The sequence below is a fragment of the Electrophorus electricus genome, chromosome 13, assembly GCF_041902795.1.
Source record: "Electrophorus electricus isolate QZ-2024a chromosome 13, ASM4190279v1, whole genome shotgun sequence".
NCBI lineage: Eukaryota > Metazoa > Chordata > Actinopteri > Gymnotiformes > Gymnotidae > Electrophorus > Electrophorus electricus.
This window is the reverse complement of record NC_137509.1, coordinates 2923413-2937862: the sequence shown is the minus strand read 5'-3', so window position 1 is coordinate 2937862 and position 14450 is coordinate 2923413. Positions and strand designations below refer to the sequence as shown.

The following is a 14450-nucleotide window of genomic DNA, read 5'->3' as shown; positions in this document are numbered from 1 at the left end:
ATCACCCAGCAGTGTACATTCTACCCCCCATCACCTAGCAGTGAGTTTACATTCATTTATTTAGTTTAACTAGTTTTGTTGCTACTATTGTGACTATTGTACTTCTCTTCAAAAGTGAAAATTAAGTTCTGAGTACATCATATCAGTGCCCTCCCTGGTCTTCTCTAGCAGTGCACAACAGACATGAATTAGCTTTCACACAATAAAGTAACAACTTATGGAACAGCTTCCACAGTGACTTTTTTAACACTACAGGAGCTGGAAGCATTCGGTCTATTAAATGCAAAAGTGAATCTATGATTCACAACAGAGTATATTCAGATACACTTTTTCAATCTCAGTCTCACCCGTTTGTTTTGGTTTCTTCATGGTTTTCATTTCAATTTCAGCATAAGTCACATCACTGGGTCCTGCACCATCTGTTAAAGAGAGACAATAACCTCATTCTTTCCCCACAGTCATTTACCATCATAATCCTTTTAAAGAACTCTGCAGGGCATTACTCAGACATCCCACACTACAGGCCTCCAGTCACACCCTGTAGTCTTCCATCAGGCAGACACTTCACTGCTTAACCCCACACAGACTACTCTCATTAACTATAAAGCTTAACCCAATACAAACTACTGTCCTTAACCAATTACAATGATGTGTTTTGTGTGGTCTATAATTTCCTAGAGGCCAGAGAAAACACGGATCATGTCTTCCTGAGGAATTTCTATATTGTCCAGATTCCATTGGCATCTTATCACTTAGTATATAAAAGAACATTTTCACTACTTTTGTTGCCACGTTTGTCACTAATGTTGTTAGAAACACTGACAAATTTACACATTTCCAAGATGCAAAATAAAGAGCAAAAGTAAATTAGTGTTTAATAAAACCATTTTCTTGCTTTATCTGGCATTTATGAAGTGGAGCTGTGATGTTCTACTGCTTACTTTTTTCTGACTTCTGTTTCAGTTCTGAGAACATCACATCAGTGCCCTCCCTGGTCTTCTCTAACAGTACAGAACACACATGCATTAGCTTTCACCACAAAAAAAACAAGGTATATATATTTCATACACAAGCCCATCACCCCACCTGTTTGTTTTGGTTTCTTCTTGGGTTTCATTTTAATTTGAGCATAAGTCACATCACTGGGTCCTGCACCAGCATCTATTAAAGAGAAAACAAACTGCTTTCCCTCATTTTCATTCTAATTTCATAATCTTTTAAAGCTGCAACATGTAAATTAGTGGAATTACTGAGTCCAGAGGAGAAATAAATATGCTAAAGTATCTTTGTGCACCTGCAAGCTACACTGTAAAGCCTAAAATATTCCAAAGTCATAGCAGTCAGATCAGATTTGGTGGGAATGTTTTGGCCCATATCACATGCACATGCTGTGTACTGACAGCTTTGAGTGAGAATGTTCAGCTTTGAGTGTGAGGAGTGAGAGGTTTGGCTATGAGGTGTGAGAGGTTTTAGTGAGAGGTGTGAGAGGTTTCAGTGAGAGAAGTGAAAGATTTCAGTGAGAGTTTGTGAGAGGAGGAAGAAGCAACACAATTACATCATCTCCCAAATGTTTCACAATGCAGACCACACATGCTGCCATCTGACCAAAGAGCAGATTTCCAGTGTTCTAGTGTGCATTGGCTGCGTTCTTTTGCCCAAGACTTTTGCCCTGCTAGAGATCAGTAAAGCATGTATTTCAGCTGAAATCTGTGGTTCTGTTAACTGGTGATTTATTAGGCTAATGACTTTAATATGCTTGTCCTTTTCAGTAGAGGTACCTTCCTTTCCTGGGGTATCTGCATAGGAGCCAGTTTCATTGCAGCAATTGGTGGTTTTGGCAACTGCATTTATTTAAAAAAAATTAAAATAAAAAAATAAAAAAACAAAACTTTTAGAGGTTTTGCTATTTTCCTAACTGACTAGCCATCACTTTTTAGAGTAATTATGGTTTGACTTTGTCTTTGCTTAGTTCAATGTAAGATTTTCGCCAAATAAATCCCTTTGTATCTACTCTACCTTGCTAAATATAAATAATTATCTCTGGTATTTAGACTAAGGACGGTTTTGAGAATTTATAGCATTTCTGTTACCTTTGTATTCTTATAAACTGTTGTATATGTATTTTACATATATAATTATGTGAAAATTACTATACAAAAAGAAATATTTAATTTTTGGTAGGTGTGTACAAACAGATACTGTACATCAAGTGTGACTGATACCGGCATCAAACAGACATTACTGCAAATAATCTGTCAACAATCATTAAATGAACTATAACCCTGGGTTACAGTTATTGATGGTGGTAAAAAACATGTATTAACATTATAGTAGTAATGTGAACCTTATACCTCATAAAACAAGGGCAAATTCCAAACATCCAACAACTGATGGTATATTTGTATCTTTAAGTCTGCAAGATACAATCTGTTAGTTTCTCTCCAACTCTCTCTCTCTTACACACACACACACACACACACACACAAGATTGTAGTAAAATTGTTAATATTGGTCTTTATTCCTTTGTTTTGGGTTTTTTTGCTTTAAACCTTTGAGTAAACCACAACACTTGACCCATACATAGCATCATCTGTTTAAAATAATAATAATAATAATAATAATAATAATAATAATAATAATAGAGTTCATAATTTAGGGTGGTACTGTATGGAAAAAAGAGACAGTGTTAAGTGTCCCTCCATTCAGTCTTGTGTTCTTTTAAAATAATTTGTATTAAGTGGTATGTACCTTTACTGTGAAGTTTCAAGTTTTTCAGCTCTTTTTTAGAGAAAGTTCCATCAGTTGGGCCTGTTAATGTATTATCTGACATTAACATCAGATGTCAGATATTTAGAAGTCAGTTTAGATAAGCAGAAAAGCAAAAAGTCAGTGTTCTTACTGCGGATATGCAGAGTTTTTACTATTTCCTATGTGTTTTGTTTTATTATTCACAGCATATACATACGTGTCATTGTTGGATGAAGCAGTAAAATCATTACAAACATAACAGGGCAGCCATTAAAGTAGTAAATTTATTTGAGGTGAACTCTACCTGTAATCCTGTTACCAACATTGGCATAAATCAGATCACCTCCTATTAAAGAGGAAAGAAGGCAGTGTAAATAAAAGTGTTCATTTGAACAAAAAGCTGGTGGGTTCAGTAGAAACAGACCAACCTGCTTGCAGCAGTGAGGTTCCTGCAAGAGAGCTCTCAGGCCCAGTCCAACTCTGCCTCTGGCCCGTGGTCTGGCTAGTGTTCTCCTGATGTCCAGTAGGGGGAGACCGAGATCCTGTACCTCCTCTCACAGTAAAACAGTTGCAATGTTAATAGGATCACTGTTCAAGTTCATTTAACAGTTAATGAAAGGGGATAAAAACATTTTTTATGCTGTAATTTGACAATGTTTCTGACAGCAAGAACACAATCACCATGGTGTACAGAAGTAATGTGTCTATAAATAGTCTGTGTATAACTGTCATATGCTACAGATACATGGATGCTTTCAAACCTTTGTTCTTCTTGTAGCTCAGGAACAGGATAAGTATGATAATGAGCAACAAGATTAAACTTAATCCAACAGCCGGTCCAACTATTACACCACTGGATCCAGGACCTAAGTCTGTGGAAGCAAAGTGACACATATGAATTTATATTCAGAGCACTTTATGCTTACTGAAATAATGTAAAAGAAATCAAATCTCATGAAATTTGTTTCTCACCTCTGACTGAGACCCAGCTCTGTGGTGATTCTCTTCTCTCTGGGTATTCACAGTAGTAGAGACCCTCAGCTGATTTTGAGATGACAGGGATGGTTATCTGTCCTGTGGTCTGGTTCCAAAAGAGTGATCCATCTTTATAGAAGTAAGATATGAGGTTAGAAGATGTTTTGTTCAATAAACATCGTAGAGTCAGAGAATCTCCATCAGTCACAGGATGTACAGGACTGTCTAGGATCACATCACCATCTGTAAAAGAGATGCAGAAAACATAAAATGTGGAAAATACACACAAGTATTTTCACATGCATGAAATATTATTCATCTAATTCTACAAACAAATATAGTAGAATTATTATATTCTATCACTAGTCCTATGTTTCCTGAGATAAAATTTACTGGAGACCCACCATGCACTGTGATGTTGACAGGTTTACTGCTCCCTAAAGACTTAGACTGACACCAGTACACTCCAGTGTGAGATGTGGAGAGAGAGCTGATGTTGCATGTAGATCTTGTAACTGATCCCTTGCCTGGTGGACAATTTGACACACTCCTATTTTGTGTGTATTGCATGACTCTCCATTTGGTAGAGTTCCTCTGGTCCTCACAGCTCAGTGAGAGAGAGTGACCACTGAAGTGTTGAGTTCTGTTGGGAATGATGATCAGAGAGACTAGAGAAGACACACCTGCCAAATCAGACAAATCAAATGTTGCACAATACTGTTAAACTTATGCCACATACATGAACTGTTCACTGTACTGTAGGAAAACTGATGGTTTAACTGATAGAAAATACTCACATTCATACTCTACAGTACTTTAAAATAACTAAATGATGGTATTTCTGTATTTAACCACCTTACTCCTAAACAAACCCTGTACACACCTGAGCTCAGTTCTCATCTCCTCACACACTCTCTATTCACCCTGAGCCTTTTGCAGACCTTAATTCTACAGCTTTTTCTTAACACTGTATTGTTAACTGCATTGTCTTCATACAGTGCAATGTTAGCTGTATTGTCTTCATACACTGTAATGTTAACTGTATTGTCTTTTTAACTCTATTGTTCTAGTGTAAAAGCAGCAGTCCTGCTCCCTCACTCATGCAGGTGCTGCCTCGTACATGATGTCACTGGGAGATCCTGCTTGTTTCTGTAGCTGGAATTCAGTAAAGCCTCTCACACTGTCTATGTAGTTTACTAAGAGTGTGCAGATATCAGCCTTTGAGCCAAAACCAGCCTTGTGCCACCTCTGTTATCTGCATGTTGTTTATATGTTCAGCTGTATACAGTATCACTATCACAGAAACTCTCTTACCAGTAATGTTTACCCAGAGCGCATCACTGTAGTGTGTGTAGTAGACTGGATTTCCTCTGCCAGCTCTACACCAGTACTGGCCACCATCAGAAGGCTTCACTGCACTGATGGTGTAGGAGCGTGTTGCAGTGTTGGTCTCATTTTCAGGGTTTTGTGTGTGTTTGGACCAGTGAAAGCTCCATCCAGCAGACTGCTCCAGCTTACAGTACAGAGTCACTGGGTTTCCCATCAGTGCAGCTCCTTGAGGGCTAGACTTGAGTTCAGGTTTAGGTTTCACTGCTCATAGAAATGAAACAAATGGTTCAGGTCATAAACTGAGTTCACATGCTGCTTCCAGACGCTTTACCACAGTCATTATATTTCAGAGACACAATCTATTAGGATGTAACATCTCAGCCTAAGTGCTGATGCAGATCTGCTCTCATGGTGACCTGAGGCTGACAGTAGAGATATTTAACTCAGACTGATGGACTGCAGCACTACTGCTGCCACTAACTCAAACAGAACAGCAGTGTATAAAGTCATGGAAGACACAGACTAAATATCTGGTGTCATCTGTAATCATACAATACCGGGATTAATAATAACTAAAGAGTTGAACACACTCACCTGATACAGTCACCGTAACAGCATCACTGGTGTGGGAGTAGCGGGATCCTCCTGCCTCTGTTCCTCTACAGGTGTAGTTACCTGTATGAGACTCTTCAGCACTACTGATTGTGTACACCTGTTCTCTGCTGACAGGACTGAGTGAACCCTCTTCATTCCAGCTGTACTGCCACCTAAAGACGCCTCTTCTCTGTATGTTACATCTCAGAGTGACAGTCTCTCCCTCAAATACCTGTGGATCAGGCTTTATGGAGGCCACAGCTTTTGGTCTTGCTGTGGAAAGATCATCAATTCCACTGAATCATTGCTTCTGTTAATGAAGTTGTTTTTATGTATATGCACAGAAAGAAGGCTATTTCTAAACTGTTACTAAAACAAATAATATGTAACAGTAGATAAGCATGAAGATTTTCTCAAATTGTGAAAATGACAAATAAATGTTGTAAATAACCTCCCCAAATTGCATTAGGCGCTACTAATATAAACAAGAGGGGGTGTTGATTTCCAATAAAATTATTCATCTCAAATTTCAGCCAGACATTATTCATCTAATATCTAAGCACAATGGTTAACATGGAAATGTTATGGCCACATCAAGATCCGTTTACAAATGTGACAAAGGTGGAATCCTGACAAGGAAAACTTTTTTGGGAATGCAGTGATGTACTGATTTTATTACTCCGTTAAACCAAGCGTGGTGGAAACATACTGCACAGGTTGTAAAAAAAAAAACAATAAATTAGTAGTCAAAATTGAGTGTGAGCAATAGACACATGGCATATACTTCATTTGGTGAATAGGAGTAATTGCTGAGTATTTTTTTCATATATTGTCATTTTGTATAATTGCACTTTTTGTCTTGATTTGTGGATCTATATTTCTGTGTAAGTGTTACATGTGATGAATCAGTGGGACCTGCAGGAATTATTTTTGTGGGGGGAGGGGCAGGTGGTGGAGAAAGTTTTTGGGGTGCGTGATAAAATGAAATACAGCATATAGGAATTTCAGGTACACAAGTTAATACAATCTGATATTCACTCGAGAACAGCTAAGGAGTCATTAACTGACCTATCAAATGCCATTTTCATTTGCTGTTAACTTTCACAAGCTGAATGCAACCTGACCCAAAAGAATGGTACTAGTAAATAATGAAAGGTTTAATTCTCAGTGGCTTCAATTCCTCCAACACTAAATGAGGCTGGAGAGTATTAAATGCAGAACTAAAATCAACAAAAAGCAAGTATGCATATGCTGAAGGGTCTTCTAGATGCTTCAGAATAAAATGTATGTATTGGTGTTAAGATCATGTTGCCTTTAGGAACTGGTATACTATTACTCCTATAATCTATTTCTGGTGGACAAGGAATTGCTATAATCGGATTAAACAATTAAATAATACAATTCTGCCATTCATTTTTGTAAAAATGGCTTATTGGAATGATGTAATGATTATGGTTATGCTTTTCTAAGACAGAAGGATCTGATCTCATGGTGACCTGAGGCTGACAGTAGAGATATTTAACTCAGACTGCAGCACTACTGCTGCCACTAAATCAAACAGAACAGCAGTGTATAAAGTCATGGAAGACACAGACTAAATATCTGGTGTCATCTGTAATCATACAATACCGGGATTACAAATAACTAAAGAGTTGAACACACTCACCTGATACAGTCAGTCTAACAGCATCACTGGTGTGGGAGTAGTGGGATCCTCCTGCCTCTGTTCCTCTACAGGTGAATTCACCTTCATGATAATCTTTAACACCACCGATATTGTACTCCTGTTCACTACTGATAGTTCTCTCTGAACCCTCTTTCTTCCAGCTGTACTGCCACCTATAGATGCCGCTTCCCTGTATGTCACATCTGAGAGTGACAGTCTCTCCCACAAATACCTGTGGATCAGGCTTTATGGAGGCCACAGCTTTTGGTCTTGCTGTGGAAATATAATAATATATTTCTAATAAAACATTGCTTAAAATAGTAATACTTTGATGAAGCTGTTCACATGTCTATGTACTATAAATCTACTGGTATCACAAAACTAGAGCTGCTTTTTCTACTGTATCAAGTAGATGTGAGACAGCTACAACACCCAATACAATCAGTGTGAGGGCTCCATTGGTCTGTGAGTATTTTGGCTCTTACTGACTTTGTTTGCATACAGGAATTAGCACCTTCATGGAAGTAATAAATATTAGGGATTGGCTACTCCTCCTTATGTATATCATCGCTAAACTATTTGTACTGCTGATTAATATCAAATATGTGAGTGACCTCTGCTAGCTCAGATGGCTGTACTTTCTTTTTAGCCTATGGTCTCACTTTCCAACATAATGAATACTTCTGCAACGTACACCGTATATCTAATGATTAATAACAATATTTAATTATAAATGTAACATCATATATTTTTCTAAATAATTTCAAAGCCAAAGTATAAGGAAAACAAAAAGGGAAAACTTACCTAATACTGTAATTTCAGCCACCTCACTGTAATGTGTGTGGTAGTTTCCCCTCTGTGCTCTGCAATAATACTTGAATCGTCCTACATAAGACATTATCCAACTTATTGTCTTGGAATGTTCATCTGTACTGGTCAGCGTTCCTGGTTGTCCATTGTATTTGTACCAGAGAAACTTCCATCCTACAGACGACTGTATATTACAGCTCAGTGTAACGATGTCTCCAGTGTAGACAGAGCTCTGAGGCTGCACCGTCACAGATGGTTTGGGTCTTACTGTTGATATAAAATGATGACTGTATCAGAGTCTCACACTACACAAGTAGAAGCCTTTACACCTTAAGATAGACTTTGTGTCTAATGGAGCACTTTGTTCAGTGAGATGAAATTGTCGCGATTGGCCCCTCCCTAGCATCCTGTCATCATGGTTACCGAGTCTCATGTCTTTGTTCGGTTTACTTCCCAGTTTTGTTTTCCATTCTGTTCTCTTCCTTTGCGTTGTTCTGTTGTAGCCTATTTCCATTTTTGTTTTCATATTGTTCCCTGTTACTATGTTTTCTCAGATTCCCGGTATTGGATCTCTGAACCTGGACTATTGTAACTACTCTGATTTTGGATTTGCCCCTAATAAATCTCACTCTTCTCAGCGAATGCGTCCGCCTCGTGATTGCTCTGTTACAGAAATGATGAATGTATCAGTTTCTTCATTTACAGCGCAAGTAGAAGCTTTATCGTCAGACGCTTTGTGTATAACACAGTATTTAGATTCAGTGTTTACTGAAAAAGTGTAAAATATTTGTATTCCAAAGTTAATGCTTGCTGGGTGATATTGTTTTCCTACTTGATGTTTTATAAATGCTGAACCAACTCCTGCTTAGTGCACAATATACATGCACAGCCAATTACACAACTCTGTCCTTAAAATAAATAAATAAACAGACATCTATCACAGTATGAGACAAGTCCCAGTGGAACAGCAAGTGACAAAAATTAATAAACGGAGAGAAATTTACACTTGGTCGTTTCATGCATTTTGTGTCGGAATGGCCTAATTTTAGAAGTAAAATTTAATACTGATGAAAACACAACTGTAAATTAGTGCTATATCATATTGATCACAGCAGGTTTGAAAGTATAGATCCTTAGTCATTCTCAACACCTAAGTACTGAGTGCATGGTGAGGTGATCCTGAGGTTAATGAATATTGAAGAGATGATCACACTCACCTGATACAATCAGTCTAACAGCATCGCTGTTGTGGGAGTAGCGGGATCCTCCTGCCTCTGTTCCTCTACAGGTGAATTCACCTTCATGATAATCTTTAACACCACCGATATTGTACTCCTGTTCACTACTGATAGTTCTCTCTGAACCCTCTTTCTTCCAGCTGTACTGCCACCTATAGATGCTGCTTCCCTGTATGTCACATCTGAGAGTGACAGTCTCCCCCACAAATACCTGTGGATCAGGCTTTATGGAGGCCACAGCTTTTGGTCTTGCTGTGGAAATATAATAATATATTTCTAATAAAACATTGCTTAAAATAGTAATACTTTGATGAAGCTGTTCACATGTCTATGTACTATAAATCTACTGGTATCACAAAACTAGAGCTGCTTTTTCTACTGTATCAAGTAGATGTGAGACAGCTACAACACCCAATACAATCAGTGTGAGGGCTCCACTGGTCTGTGAGTATTTTGGCTCTTACTGACTTTGTTTGCATACAGGAATTAGCACCTTCATGGAAGTAATAAATATTAGGGATTGGCTACTCCTCCTTATGTATATCATCGCTAAACTATTTGTACTGCTGATTAATATCAAATATGTGAGTGACCTCTGCTAGCTCAGATGGCTGTACTTTCTTTTTAGCCTATGGTCTCACTTTCCAACATAATGAATACTTCTGCAACGTACACCGTATATCTAATGATTAATAACAATATTTAATTATAAATGTAACATCATATATTTTTCTAAATAATTTCAAAGCCAAAGTATAAGGAAAACAAAAAGGGAAAACTTACCTAATACTGTAATTTCAGCCACCTCACTGTAATGTGTGTGGTAGTTTCCCCTCTGTGCTCTGCAATAATACTTGAATCGTCCTACATAAGACATTATCCAACTTATTGTCTTGGAATGTTCATCTGTACTGGTCAGCGTTCCTGGTTGTCCATTGTATTTGTACCAGAGAAACTTCCATCCTACAGACGACTGTATATTACAGCTCAGTGTAACGATGTCTCCAGTGTAGACAGAGCTCTGAGGCTGCACCGTCACAGATGGTTTGGGTCTTACTGTTGATATAAAATGATGACTGTATCAGAGTCTCACACTACACAAGTAGAAGCCTTTACACCTTAAGATAGACTTTGTGTCTAATGGAGCACTTTGTTCAGTGAGATGAAATTGTCGCGATTGGCCCCTCCCTAGCATCCTGTCATCATGGTTACCGAGTCTCATGTCTTTGTTCGGTTTACTTCCCAGTTTTGTTTTCCATTCTGTTCTCTTCCTTTGCGTTGTTCTGTTGTAGCCTATTTCCATTTTTGTTTTCATATTGTTCCCTGTTACTATGTTTTCTCAGATTCCCGGTATTGGATCTCTGAACCTGGACTATTGTAACTACTCTGATTTTGGATTTGCCCCTAATAAATCTCACTCTTCTCAGCGAATGCGTCCGCCTCGTGATTGCTCTGTTACAGAAATGATGAATGTATCAGTTTCTTCATTTACAGCGCAAGTAGAAGCTTTATCGTCAGACGCTTTGTGTATAACACAGTATTTAGATTCAGTGTTTACTGAAAAAGTGTAAAATATTTGTATTCCAAAGTTAATGCTTGCTGGGTGATATTGTTTTCCTACTTGATGTTTTATAAATGCTGAACCAACTCCTGCTTAGTGCACAATATACATGCACAGCCAATTACACAACTCTGTGCTTAAAATAAATAAATAAACAGACATCTATCACAGTATGAGACAAGTCCCAGTGGAACAGCAAGTGACAAAAATTAATAAACGGAGAGAAATTTACACTTGGTCGTTTCATGCATTTTGTGTCGGAATGGCCTAATTTTAGAAGTAAAATTTAATACTGATGAAAACACAACTGTAAATTAGTGCTATATCATATTGATCACAGCAGGTTTGAAAGTATAGATCCTTAGTCATTCTCAACACCTAAGTACTGAGTGCATGGTGAGGTGATCCTGAGGTTAATGAATATTGAAGAGATGATCACACTCACCTGATACAATCAGTCTAACAGCATCGCTGTTGTGGGAGTAGCGGGATCCTCCTGCCTCTGTTCCTCTACAGGTGAATTCACCTTCATGATAATCTTTAACACCACCGATATTGTACTCCTGTTCACTACTGATAGTTCTCTCTGAACCCTCTTTCTTCCAGCTGTACTGCCACCTATAGATGCTGCTTCCCTGTATGTCACATCTGAGAGTGACAGTCTCCCCCACAAATACCTGTGGATCAGGCTTTATGGAGGCCACAGCTTTTGGTCTTGCTGTGGAAATATAATAATATATTTCTAATAAAACATTGCTTAAAATAGTAATACTTTGATGAAGCTGTTCACATGTCTATGTACTATAAATCTACTGGTATCACAAAACTAGAGCTGCTTTTTCTACTGTATCAAGTAGATGTGAGACAGCTACAACACCCAATACAATCAGTGTGAGGGCTCCACTGGTCTGTGAGTATTTTGGCTCTTACTGACTTTGTTTGCATACAGGAATTAGCACCTTCATGGAAGTAATAAATATTAGGGATTGGCTACTCCTCCTTATGTATATCATACACAAAGAGCTTCATGACTATACTGTGAGTTTCCCTTTTGTAGACAAAGAGTTAAAATGCTAATCTTATGCTCACTGAAAATACTCTTCTCATTTTAACTTCAGAACAAATAAGAAAAATTGAGCTCAGAATGTCACTTCCAGAATCCTTACATGCAGCAGGATGAGAGATCACATATACATCACGTAAATTACTTAGTGAACATGTTTAAAATATGTCAATATTGTATTATTATTACTGGAGAATTTTAAGAACTGATCTCCTATTAAATCTTATTCATCTGCATATTTGGAAGTTGTTCCCTGTTTCAGTCCACCCTCTTTGTGTATCTGTGTATATGATTACCTGTCTCTGAGTCCGCAACTTTGTTTGGTCACTACTGACGAGAGGTTTTGGATCTGAAACTAGGAGACAAAGGAGGAAACTGAAGTGTGCGAACTCTGGTGAGGAAGGTGGACCCCAACTCTAAATGCATGAGTTCTGAGTGGTTCCCATCTGGCACCTGTATATTATGGGATGTGAGTTAATTCTACCTGTATGTTATTGGGTGAAAGTTCCTTCTACCTGTGCTGAAAGAACATCTTAGAGAAGTGGTGAGAGAGCTGCTCTGACAGATCTGTGAGGGCTGTAGGAAACAGACCAGCAGAACGAGCTGCTGCTCCTGGGAGACGGGTTTGGCTTCACAACCCTCAGCACCAAAAAGGACTCAAGTTAAGGAGTAAGTGGGAGCTGAGTATTCAGGTAGGGTGCTTCAGTATGAAGACTGGCTACCAGGGTGCTTCAGTATGAAGACTGGCTACCAGGGTGCTTCAGTATGAAGACTGGCTACCAGGGTGCTTCAGTGTCTGTTAGATTAAACCTCAGGCTGTTCTGAGAGACTGTTACACTTGATATTCAGGGTACATCAAGTCTTGTTTAAATAGCTGATGTGTACGCATGGATATACTGGTGTGTTAACATTTTGTTATTGTTATTGCTGTTTGTCAGCTGATTCTAAATGGATGAGCTAAACAGACCCAGAAACTCACACTGGATAATATTATTCTTTTGCACATGTTTTGGAGGAGTTTCTGTTCCTGTCTGCCCTCTTCATGTATGTCTGTGCCTGGCATTACTTTTGTACTTTTCTTTCAGTTTCTGCTTTAGTATGGAGCTGGTGGTTATTTCCTGTCTCTGAGTGGGTCTCCTTGCCAGATGGCCACTACAACATTGAATGCAACTGCAATATTTCAGTATATCGTGGGTGGTCAATCTTATCTACCAAGGGCTGTGGTTGCAGGATTTCATTCCAACCAAGGAGCAAACACACTGCTATTACAACCAGCTGGTTTCAGTCTTCAGTAAGTGGATTAATCATATTGGGACTGGTCATTTTAGCTGTGTGCACTAACTTCAATGGACTTAATATCTGCAAACCCACTGGCCCTTGTGAATAAAACTGCCCACCTCTGAACTAAATAAAGAAATGAGTATGAATCACCTTGAGCTTGTACGATGCAGATGAGCAGAAGCAGCACTAGAAATGTGGAGAGGCGTAAACAACATTATACATTAATAGGACACATTCACTTCTATCACAGGCTCCAAGTACCCTGAAGAGCTGAATTTGACAAAGTTTCACAGAATCTGTATTAATGCTGGTTCAAACACTATGCTACATTATTCTCAAATCCACATGTAAACTTATCTAAATCAATACTTGTTCATTTTGTACTGTTTTATCTGTTATCCTGTCACTCACTCTATGAACATAAACATCTTCCAGGAACAGACTAAGTAACGTCAATTTCTGAATACCTGTCACTAATTTATTAAATGATTAAATGAAAGTCCTGAAAATATTAACATGCAAATGTACAAATATACCAACAGAGAAATCAAACTCCTGATATAATCAATAATTAACATTACAATCCAAGTATTTTTATTCAGAACAAGAGCAAGTCAGTTGGACCTTATATTTCTTAAATAAAAACATGTCAAAAGTACCTTAAACTGAAACTCTCTACACTGACTTCAGCATAAAAATAACTTAAAATCCAGCTGAGCTACAAAACTTGATTTAACCACACAGAACTTGATTACTCAGGATCCTCAGACTACATATTAACAACATATTAGCATTCACTCTAATAATAACATAATAATGACATAATTCACTCACAGAGCAGCGCAGAGAGAGGACAGAAGTCCATACTGTCCTGCTAGTGACTGACTGACAATGAGAAATAATGAGTGTTAAAGCCTCAGCACTTCCTGTTTTCTTACAGTTAGACAGAGAGGTGCAGATGAAAATTCACCCATTTCTCATTTTTACAAAAACTAATTTGAGTTACACTTGAGTACTGCAACATTAGCATATATAAAAATATATGCAATTGATACTTCAGCAACTACTTAAATCCTCTCCAATAAATAAATAAATAGTGGTACATCATCTTAAATGCAGGGCATGTGACATCAGTTATTTTATGAACATACATTTTTGGAAATAGCATTTAAATAAATGAAGTCA

The 14450-nt window shown here is 38.0% G+C and overlaps 3 protein-coding genes and 1 long non-coding RNA gene across 4 annotated transcripts in view; all 4 read right to left on the bottom strand.

Moving 5' to 3' along the window:
* Positions 1 to 14450, bottom strand: part of LOC145643529 (Fc receptor-like protein 5) — a 76191-nt gene that overhangs the window by 9794 nt on the left and 51947 nt on the right. The gene's annotated exons all lie outside the window — the stretch shown is intronic.
* On the bottom strand, positions 978 to 7984 carry LOC145643518 (Fc receptor-like protein 5). Its single transcript, XM_081695019.1, has 11 exons — positions 7975 to 7984; positions 7313 to 7585; positions 5647 to 5919; positions 5038 to 5313; positions 4128 to 4406; positions 3721 to 3966; positions 3510 to 3620; positions 3177 to 3299; positions 3053 to 3094; positions 1087 to 2808; positions 978 to 1001 (listed from the first exon to the last, which is right to left on the bottom strand). Exons 1-10 carry the CDS (start codon positions 7982 to 7984, stop codon positions 2687 to 2689), a joined length of 1755 nt encoding a protein of 584 aa, XP_081551145.1. The 3' UTR covers positions 978 to 1001; positions 1087 to 2686.
* On the bottom strand, positions 8054 to 11886 carry LOC145643516 (leukocyte immunoglobulin-like receptor subfamily A member 2). The gene is made up of 5 exons (XM_081695018.1): positions 11856 to 11886; positions 11367 to 11663; positions 10144 to 10416; positions 9340 to 9612; positions 8054 to 8389 (listed from the first exon to the last, which is right to left on the bottom strand). Exons 1-5 carry the CDS (start codon positions 11884 to 11886, stop codon positions 8076 to 8078), a joined length of 1188 nt encoding a protein of 395 aa, XP_081551144.1. The 3' UTR covers positions 8054 to 8075.
* Positions 11954 to 14422, bottom strand: LOC145643450 (uncharacterized). Its single transcript, XR_014115852.1, has 3 exons — positions 14100 to 14422; positions 13416 to 13451; positions 11954 to 12339 (listed from the first exon to the last, which is right to left on the bottom strand). It is a non-coding gene; the product is annotated as an uncharacterized LOC145643450 (long non-coding RNA).